This window comes from Condylura cristata, unplaced genomic scaffold (assembly GCF_000260355.1).
Source record: "Condylura cristata isolate star-nosed mole 26May11 unplaced genomic scaffold, ConCri1.0 scaffold00022, whole genome shotgun sequence".
Lineage (NCBI taxonomy): Eukaryota > Metazoa > Chordata > Mammalia > Eulipotyphla > Talpidae > Condylura > Condylura cristata.
This window is the reverse complement of record NW_004567123.1, coordinates 28232581-28243538: the sequence shown is the minus strand read 5'-3', so window position 1 is coordinate 28243538 and position 10958 is coordinate 28232581. Positions and strand designations below refer to the sequence as shown.

General features: G+C 42.8%; 1 protein-coding gene across 1 annotated transcript in view; it reads right to left on the bottom strand.

The window, feature by feature from the left end:
- STK4 (serine/threonine kinase 4) overlaps positions 1–10958 on the bottom strand; it is a 77080-nt gene that overhangs the window by 52434 nt on the left and 13688 nt on the right. Inside the window, exons 5-8 of the mRNA XM_004687410.2 lie at positions 8728–8892; positions 3290–3457; positions 2088–2225; positions 209–337 (exon numbers count right to left, since the gene is read on the bottom strand). Of these exons, the coding sequence (XP_004687467.1) occupies positions 209–337; positions 2088–2225; positions 3290–3457; positions 8728–8892 (600 nt within the window). The remainder of the gene's footprint in view (positions 1–208; positions 338–2087; positions 2226–3289; positions 3458–8727; positions 8893–10958) is intronic.

Below are 10958 nucleotides of genomic sequence, written 5' to 3'. Positions count from 1 at the left end.
AAAAAAAAAAGTACGGGGTGGGGCAGGAGAGTAAAATCTGCAAGCGCCGGGAGAAGAAATGGACGCGTGAGCCTCCAGCAAGTCAGTTCCGGGCAGGCTGTGGTCACACCAGGCTCCAGCCATGATCCAGCACCTCCTGCCATCCACCTGCGTGGCATCACGCACTAACGGGCACGATGCTGAGGCCCACAGCGACGCCGCCACTCACCGAGTTCTCCTCGTCGTCCTGGTCCACCTCCCGCTGCTGGGCTTCCTGGCGCTTCAGTTTCACATCCATGGCTTCGTTAATTAAGTCCCGCAGTATGGACACTCCTTTGGCACTCTTGACAAACGGGTGCTGAAAGAAGAAAATGGACAGTGCTGAGACCGTTTCTACGGCACCATGCCAACACGTGCCTGGCACAAAGTAGAGCCTTAATACTACTTGCTGAATCCATCAAAAAGCCTCAGCCTTCTCACTAGGCTTTGGCCAGACGCTAAGCCACACTCCAGGTGTAACTCTGAGGTACCGCAGGCTTCCCCATCTTTGACAGCGTGGCTGGAATGTCTTCTCCCTTTCTCTGCCAAACCTAGAGATTCTTGGCAGGGTGACACTGCCCCCTAGAGGAAGCTTTGGGAACTGTTCGCAGCTGTCCCATTGTTTGGGGACACAAATGGCAGGGAGGGGAAGCAGGAACACCAGCCATCCTGCCAAGGGTGGGAATGTCATGCACACCAAGCGCAGCACACCCTGCGCAACTCCCCAGCGTCTCCGAGAATACAGACAGCTGGACATTTTTTTCAGGAGCTAAAGCAAGAATTCCAGTCACTTAAGAACTTAGTAGCTTAGGTGATTTTGGAATTGGGGCTTAAATGGAGTCAAAGATACTGTTTCGAAATCACTGAATAATGCATTCATTCTGCTTAATCTTTCTAGTCACCGGACTACAACATTCCTGACTACATGTTCAGTTGGAAGGATTTAGTGGCAAAGTGCAGTTCTACAGAAATACTCACAAGGCACAAATATTCAACCAGCAAAGATACTTGAAACCCAGCCGGATAGTGTGCAATTAACTTATAAACATTACTTTGAAGCTTTCGACATTCCCACCATCTTATATTTCCCTTGTTGGAAGCGCAATAAGAAATACATGCTGTAAAAGGAACAGATGCAAGTTCTTTTTACGGGGTGACCTATTGTTTTCTAAATTCAATACTGTGTCCGGAGTTCCTCTTGAAACTCCTATTCCTCACCACTCATCAAAGCATATGTCATTGTGCATATTCCAGAGATTGAAACTATGTCTCATGATGCAGCAGGATCACAATACAAGAGTTACCTTCCCTGTAATACTTCATCAGTGGCCCCCTCCAGACAAGAAAGAATTTGCTACCAATAGAAATGTGACCCGGCTCATCTGAAAGAAGACACGGCTTGCTCTCTCTCACCACCTGAGAGCTACCAGACCACGTCCCTCCTCTTATCTTACACAAATAAGTGCAGCCTGTAATTTATTATGCTAGTGTCAACCAATCATTTTCCTGTGTTTCTTCAGTACAATGGTTTCTGTTCTTTCTGCTCTTAATCTAGACTCCATGATGCGAGGTACAGGTAACTAACTACTTCATTTGGTCTGCGACCTGAACAGCCCATACCATTAGCCCTCTGCCCTTTGTCAAAACGGAGGAGGGCATCAGCACGTGTGCTGGCATCAAAAAGAGCAAGGCTCTCACCATGGCCCAGCTGTTACCCAGAAGAGTGACTCTGCTTTACCTTCTCTAAGTCTTCATTTCCTCACCTATAAAAGCAAAACAATTCCCCTCCCTCGCTCGTCTGTGATGCTCGAGTGACAGGCCACGCGTCGTGCACCTGGCGCGCAGCAGGAGCCCCTACGTGCCAGTTCCCATCCCTGCCCCGGGTCTTCCTGCAAGTCATGTTTAATGACCTAACTCCGTTTTCCAACTTCTCCACGCATGGGAGTCAAACCTCCCCAGAGGCGAGGTGTGTCTTCCGTGTCTGTATCACTACCTCCATGCAGGTGTGCTAAGTTACTGGACAGTGTGGCAAGGGCAGGGAGAGAGGCAGCCCCTGGGGTGCTGCAGACCTGGAGGAGCTGCGTGGCTGTGGCTCTCTGCTCGGGGCTCTTTACAAGACATTGCTTCACAAAATCCATGAAGTTATCAGACCATAGCTCTGGCTTCCGGAATGTGGGGGGAGGGTTTGTAGGGATCATGAAGATTGCCTGATTAAAAAAAAAAAAAAAAATCAACATAAAGATGTGGTAGATGACACAATAAAAAAATGACTAGAAATACTATTGCAGCTTGATAAAATGACATTTTTCCTGTCCGCTGACAAGCCCATCCAACTTCCAATGAAAACCTATCAATCTCAAAGTAGGAAGTATGATAACTAGAGAACCTGGTATTTCTATCTCTCTGCACCTCTCCCTTTCTGCCCTTGCCTCCCTCTTTCATAAATCCCCTAAATCTTAGCCTCACAACATGCATCAAATTTTCGTTTGTTTTTCCTAACCATAGTCTATTGCCTTTCCAAGTTAAAAGACCCAGGAATAGGGCCCTCCCTGGTGACGCAGCGGGTTAAAGCTCAGCACTAAGAACTAAAACTACTTCCGCATGAGTTCGATCCCCACCTGCCCTGGAGGTGACCCACATGGCGTGGCAGACCTCTCCTGACATCCACTATTTCCCTCAGCAGTGTACTTCGTTGATCTGCCTGCTCTGCTCCCTACTCTGTCTCTGGTGAAGCCTCTCACTGCCCCTGCCCCCCTGGCTTGTACCTCAGTTCTATGTGCATAAATAAATCTTAAACAAACAAACAAACAAAAAAAAAAAACAGACCCAAGAAGATCCGGAGGATAATCTAATCTTAGCTCCTAGTCCTCAAGTTTCTCTTCTCCCTCAGCATCACCACCAGCTCCAGTTACTCTCACGGAACGTTAAAATGTGCGCACCTGAACTGTTAAGTACAGATATTTACACATTTATGTAACATACACATACTATTATTTGTGTACATATATATTGCACACAAATACTACGTAGCAATCCTGGGGCTCATGTGTTGTCGGAGGATTGTCACTCATAACCTCTGGAACGGAGTGGTGAGCGCACCCCTGAAGTGGTGAGCACAGTGCAGGCAGTCGAGGGAGCCTCTGGCATCCACAATGCTACTTCACAATCACATATAATTACTGTCTCGCACCTAACCGAGTGCGCCATTTGCTTAGCTTTGTGATAAAGACCAGCAGCTAACCACCCCACTGATTGCTGTGCCTTTTCTCACCCTCATTGGATGAATATCAGCGTAAGGGGGTTTCCCTTCGGCCATTTCTATGGCAGTTATTCCTAACGACCAGATGTCCGCCACGCAGTTGTACCCAATTTCCTGAATCACTTCTGGAGCCATCCAAAATGGCGTTCCTATGACTGTATTCCGCTTGGCCATGGTATCCTAAAACAGAAAAGGGACATGTGAACACTGAGCACTGAAGTGATCAAGAAAAAGAGACTTCCCGACAATAACAAGTATCTTGCTCTTAATATATATAAAAAGCACTCTCGAGACATGATTCAGTAAGTCACAAAAGATTCAAATGACCTGGAAACATGCAGGAATCTTGATCATTAAAGCACAAACTAGAATAAGGCTGACAAAAAAATTTAAAAGACCTAAAGTAGCTAATGCTGCTAAGAGCATAGAAAATTGGGCACTAAAATACATTGCTGGAGTATAAACTGTTTCACCTTTTTTGTAGGCAATTTGATGATATTTATTAAAATTAAATGTCTACATCTTGTGATCCAAATCTATTTCTAGAAATATATACCATGCCCCAAGATATATGCACAAATATTGTAGAAACAGTCATTACAGAGGGAGGGGAAAAAAAGAAAAGGGAGACACCTCAAATGACAACCTCAAGTTAAGTATGGCAAACACTGCTACATCTTTATAATGAGATGCCACTTTAAAAGAGAGAAAGACAAGTATTTTTCTGGAATAGAAAAAGTAAACAAGATACAAATGAAACCAAAAAGTTAGGTTGTGGAGTTGTATGCACCATAACCTTATTTTTGTAAATAAAAATAATGATCATGACAATAATAAGTACAGAAAAAGAATACATATTATAATATGCTGACAAGATTAAACCATCACTTCACATCGGCAAGCAAAGTGCAGATTACGCAAAGAAGAAAAAAGCACTGAGAATCTGGCTATTCATCTGTAAAACTTTACATACATTTTTAAGTTCAAATTGATTGAAATTTTAAATATAAACGAAATCCAAAAAATACTAAAAGCAGGCCCTCCCTGGTGGCGCAGCGGGTTAAAGCACAGCACTGAGAATCTGAAGCCACTTCCGCATGAGTTCGATTCCCGCCTGCCGCCTGCCCTGGAGGAGACCACATGGCGAGCCAGACCTCTCCTGACCCGCCCACTGCTCCCCTCAGCAGTGTACTTCGTCAATCTGCCTGTTCTGCTCCCCACTCTGTCTCTGGTGAAGCCTCTCACCGCCCCTGAGCCTCTGGCCTGTACCCCAGTTCTGTATGAATAAATAAATAAATCTTTAAAAAAAAAAAAAAATACTAAAAGCACATATAAATGAACAATTACATAATGTTGAAGGAGAAAGGACCTTTAATGTATGACATTAAAGGCAAAAACCATAAAGATGACTGTACCTGGACATATTTATAAACTGCAGTTGGAAACATAAATTGTTCTCTTCTAGAAGCACTTTGGCAAGGTGCATCAAAAGGCTTAATGTTTCGCATATTTTCTAGAACTTATCCTGAGGATATACTGAAGGAAGTTTACTGCAGCGTTTCCAACAGTGGGAGAACTACAAGCAATCTAAGTGGGCACCCACTGCCCAGCTGCAGGGGTAAGTTAAACAGCCCCTGGGAAAGATGTCCATGCTGTACAAAAACAATGCTGTAGACTTCTGGGTAAAGATGACAGACAAAAAGCTACTAAAAAAAAAATGTTTTTAAGGAGTAAATCCCTACGGGAAAAAAAAGCCAGGGGCGGGGGAGATGGCATTCACAAAATTTTGTAAGTTGTAAAGCAAATGAACTAGTGGTCACTGACCAGAGAGAATATGAAAACAGAATCCTGAGTGGGTCGCTGGGGAAACCAAGAAACAATCTAATCTTAACACTGACCTTTCCCAAAAGGGTGAAACTGATGGCAAAGGTACTTAGAGGAGGGGTGGAAACGGGACACAACAGGAAGAACGGGTTGAAACCCTTCAGAAGCAGCAGAGTCCCAGACCTGCCCCTTACTCAAGCCATTTATGGGTTACCCTGGTCCTGCCCAGGCAGAAGACTGGACAGCCCTCTGGAGAATGAAGCTGAGGGTCCCTAGACAGCAAAGTAAGAGGGCCCGTGAATCAGGAGCATTAAGCAAACAGGTACGTAGAAGTGCTGAAACAACACCCTCCAGGTCCTCCTCTTCCCTGAAGGCCGCCAACAGCTCAAGGTTTCTAGGCCAGAGACCAAGCAGAAGGGAAATCTCTGGTTAGGAGAATGAGGAACTCAAAGTAGCACTGGAGGGCTGACCCAAAAACCAGCCCAGCCAGCTCATTCTTTATTTAGTCTCACCTTTAGCAAAGAAAAGAGATCATCTCATGTTTTTCTTTACCCCCCCAAAAAATCACATTCGTTTGAAATGAAGCACGGGTAAGCTGGTTCTGTTACAGGGTAGCCCAGGACTTGGGCTGCCTCTTTGAGGGGCCTTAACCGGGCTCAAAATGTAGTTTTTTGCAGGCACACACAGAGAGGCTAATGGGTTTATTTACAAAAAGGGGAAAGGAAAAGGAAACATGCCAGGGAAAGAGAGAGGGATACAGAGTAGCTGGAACACTTTACCAGCCGGCTAACTTGGAGCTCTAGTCCCCGACTAAGGCTGCGAGCCCTCAGTCACACAGCCAGAGAGCCCTTGCACCAGAGAGAGAGAACTGTTACCTCTCCAGAGTGACAGTTGGAAACCGCTCTCTCTCTATCCCCCAAAGTCCCAGGATGCCTGCTTAGCTCCACCCTGGGGGTCCTCACAGTTCTCTCCCTGGTGCTGCTGAGAGTTGTAGTTTCCAATCACTGGAGTAGGGGATGGGAATCCAGAAAGCTGGAGTAGGGGTGGAGTCCACCAAACTCTGCAGAGTTCTTTTAGGACATCCTTCCCCGTAACAGTTCCTCGAAGTTGTAGAACACAGCCTGACACATAAAAGTCAACTATATACCAGCAATGAGCCGTGTAAAAATAGAGAGAATTTTCCTTTAAAACTGCTGGAAAAGGAATTTTACTTATAAATAAATTTAACCAAATAAAGAGCAAACCTGTACATGGAAAAATCATAAAACATTGCTGAAAGAGATGGAAGTTCTCAGTAAACGGGAAGACATTTTGTGCTTTGTGCTTATGTATTAGGATCACAAAGATAGCGCCACTCTCCAACCTGAGCTACAAGTCTATACAGCTCCCCAAAGTCCCAGTGGAGGCAGCTTGCTTCTTTCTGTTTGTGTTCTCCTTTCAGGGTCAGAGCCAAAATAATGCGCCACATTCACTGAGCTTCCCCCTAGGGGTCCTCTACTGAGTTTCAGAGCTTCTTACATTAAGTCTAAACGAAATCAAATTTTGTGAGTGGCTCTTTTGCACAAAAATTAACTAATTTCGCCAACGTTACTTCCTGAAGAGACTAGTCTCCCCTCTCTCACTGAGTACTCCTGGGCTCACTGGCCAAACAAGCACAGGGGTATTATTTCTATACTTTCAACTCAGTTCCATGATCTCTGTATCTGTTTTTATACCAGTACCATAGTATTCGGGTTATTTACAGCTTTAAAATAGAGTTTGAGATTAGGAAAGATTATGCCTCTAACTTTGTTGTTCTTTCCAGGCTTGTTCTGGTTATCCACTGCCTTATTTGGTTCAATACAAATGTTAGGATTGTTGTTTCTATTTCTGAGAAAAATCCCATTAAAATTCTGACAGCAACAATGAACCCATAAATAACTGTGGCTAGCATAGACATTTTAACGAAACAATTCTCTCATAAATCACTTTTTTTCCCCTCACTTTTAGTGCATGACAATATCACTCCTAGGGATAGACATTCCAGTGGATGCCTGAAGCCACAGAACAGTTCCAAGCCCTATACTATGTGTTTTTCTCTATGTACACACTATGATAAAGTTTAACTGTGAATCAGGGACATTATACAACAACAATAACTATTATTAGAATAATTATAAGAATATGCTCTAATAAAAGTTGTATGAATATGGACCATTTCTTTCGTATTTTCAGCTGACAGTGGGTAACTGAAACTGCAGAAGATGAAAGTTTCGGAAGCAAAACCACAGATAAAAGCTACTACCGTGGCTTTTGTGAGTCTATTGAAAATACTGAATTATACATTTTAAAAGGGGGTAAAAATTCTACAAAGGCAGCATTTAGCAATAAGAATATATAATTATTGAGTAATCATTCACTTTATTACATTAATTAGTGCTAATGTTCTCAATTTTAGTATTTTATTTTTGTACAGTACCACACTAGAAGGATTTAGTTTTCAATCTGGTTTCCTAATTAAGAATATAATTTAGGCCCTCCCATGTGGCGCGGCGGGTTAAAGCACAGCACTGAGAAGCTTAAGCCATTTCTGCATGAGTTCGATTCCCGCCTGCCCCGGAGGTGACCACATGGCATGGCAGACATCTCCTGACCCGCCCGCTGCTCCCCTCAGCAGTGTACTTCGTTGATCTGCCTGTTCTGCTCCCTTTTCTGTCTCTGGTGAATCCTCTCACCCTCCACATCTCTGGCCTGTACCCCAGTTCTATATGAATAAATAAATAAATCTTTTAAAAAAAAAAAAAGAATATAATTTAGTTTGGTATTGTTTATCTGTGCATTAACAGCAACAAAATTTTTTGAAGGACCAAAAATCACAATATTGAATTAATTTCAGCAATTCTGGTACGATTGCAATACCCATGAAACTCCCTAACATTTTCCAGGGAGATTTAAAATTAAAAAACAAAACAAAAAAAAAAACCCTGTAATAATACCAGCTGAAATGAATTTTATATATATATATATATATATAATTACCTTAATTTTATATATATAAATCTTTTAAATATATATAAAATTATCTTGAGTAAATTGACATATATAGTTGCTGTAAATTTTAGCAACATAACTGTCCAGAACTGTTTCTGTTTATCTATATCCATTTCATATATACTTAGATATTTTATCACTTTAGTAATTCTAGACTTCCTGTTTTGGAAAAAAAATTTTTCATTGTCTTGCACTAGTGAGCTAGGAAGGGAATCAAGAGACTGGAGACTACATTAAGGCCAAACAAAGAGTGTTTTCAGTGATGTAACCGTCAACACTACCTAGAGGTTGAATGACTCAAGGAAAACAGTGTAGATTTCACTTGTCTTCCTTTTTAAAAATATGATGATCAGATCAATAGGATGTGAAACTTTATCATTTCTTGTTTTAGTTTTTACTTTATAAAGTTAACCCATGTGACCAAATTCCAGAAAAGGATCTAAAATAACTTACCAGGTCTTTTGTAACCTATTGGTTTGTTCTGTAATGCTTTACTAATACAATTAAATCAAGTATATTTTTAAATTAAATAAATGAAAGGAAGTCCTTCTCAGGAAAGAGCTGAAAGTTACCAATACAAGTAAGACTTTACTTACTGTGAGTTGACCTGCTACTCCAAAATCTGCAAGTTTTGCATGCCCTTCTGTATTTAGCAAAATATTCCCCGCCTTAATATCTCGGTGGATTTTTCTCATAAAATGAAGGTATTCTAGTCCCTTAAGTGTTGACTGTAATATTGTTGCTATTTCATCTTCTGTTAACTGAAAAAGAAAGGTAGAATTCTCTCAGTTTATATCAGCATGAGGTAAGGAAGGGAGGCAGGTGGGGAGGCAGAAGGGGCTGGAGAGGTGCTACACGTCCAAACCCTTGCCTGGAGCATAAGGTCTTATCCAACATGAAAATCCCCATGGTGATGCTGACCACTCCCCGAGTTACAGTTCCAGCTCAGGTCTCTCCCCAAACATCAGATGCCTGTATCTGCCCACACAGCATTCCAAATGAACACCTAACAAGCACGACATGTCAAAATCAGACTGTTTATTACTACAGCCTGCCTACCTGTCTCCTGACCCCACCCACCTACCCGCCCGTCCGCCAATCTTCCCTATTCTTCCCATAGTCCACTCTCTCCCAGTAAAAGACAGCTGCATTCTTCCCGTTGCTTTGGTCAAAAACCTGAGGTCACCCTTGGCTCTTCTCTCTCTTCAAATTACACCCAACTACATCCTCTAAAATCTCCCTGATCCAAGCCACCACCAAGTCCTGCCTGCTTGAACTGCGCTAATATTTTTCTGGCTGGTCTCACTGCTTCTGCATATTTTCCACACGCAGCCTAACAACTCTTAAAATGTAACCCAGAAGTACTCAAAACCTTCTAACAGCTTCCTGAGTTACTCAAAATGAAAACCGGTCTTCACCATAGTCTCACGAGATCTAGCCTGTGACTACCTTCATCTTCTACCACTTTCTACCTTGCTCAATATGTTTCAGTCACGTGAGCTGCTTTGCTGTTCCTCAAACACAGGACGCACACTCCCCCTTCTGGGTCTTTTCACCTAGTCTGTCTACGGTACTTATTATTCAGGCTTCTGGACAACCTGATCCCTTACTTCACTGTTTCAGCCTATACGTCACCTTATCAGAAACCCAGAAAGACCGGACTGGTCACTGCAGCATTAGCACTATGGGACATATGCATTATCTGTGCATCTACTGGTGTGTATCTTCCCTTTCAGAAACACACGCTCTATTTAAAAATCTCCTTGATTTGTTTTCTCCTTTATACCAAGAGAGTTACCTGGCACACAGTTGGTGCTGAACAGTACTTGTTGCATGATGATAAGCAAATGGACACAAGAAAGGTGGAGACTGACATAAAACACCTGATTAGTCCAACACTGATTGTGTGAGGATTCGACCCCAAAACAAACTCAATTAACTTTCAACCAGTTCCCCGTATGAAAACAACACGCCTTTAGAAGGCAGACTGCTATAAAGCCAAAAGCACAGGCTGTGGACTAGCAAAAAGTAAGGATGGCTGCAGGGCAAGACGTGGGCTCTCACCTTCTCTGTGCAGACATGCAAAGGGAAATGTGAAAAAAAAACACCTCCTGTGAATTTTGCAGATTTTTCCAAGACGTGCTCAGCGAGGTAAAGGGCAATACTGAGAAGAAGGAGCCTAAATTTGATGAAATGGCAAATTTCATCAACAGGTAACACACGCTATCATCAGGCGGTGAAGACTACGGACCAGCTAAAGGCGGCAAGGAGGACCCAACTGCTTCTCCAAAACAAAAGTATGTTTTGGGGTTAGCAAGGCCTTCCTTTTACTCTTGGCTCTACTTCCTACCTGTGTGATTTAAGCAACGTATCAATTTCCTCTTATTCTCAGTTCCTCAGTCTATAAAACAGGAACATCACCTTTCTTCAAGACTCATGAAAATCAAATTATACCAGGCATGAAAGAATCTGCATGTCCAACACCTGCTACACTGTCAATCAGCCAATCAACAATTATTTAACAGGTCAGTTACCAACTGGACACTATGCTGCCAGTACTGTTCAAATAGCTAATGATACTAATTATTTAATCTAAGTTAGGCACCAGTTTTGTTATCTCGGTTGATCCTTACAACAAGCAGATGAAACAGGTATAGTAACAGCCATCCCCACTTCACAGGTAATATAGCTGTAGCACAGACAAATGAAATCATTTGTGCAAAAAAAAAATCACACAACAGGCCCTCCCTGGTGGCGCAGCGGGTTAAAGCACAGCACTGAGAATCTAAAGCCGCTTCAGCATGAGCTCGATCCCCGCCTGCCCCGG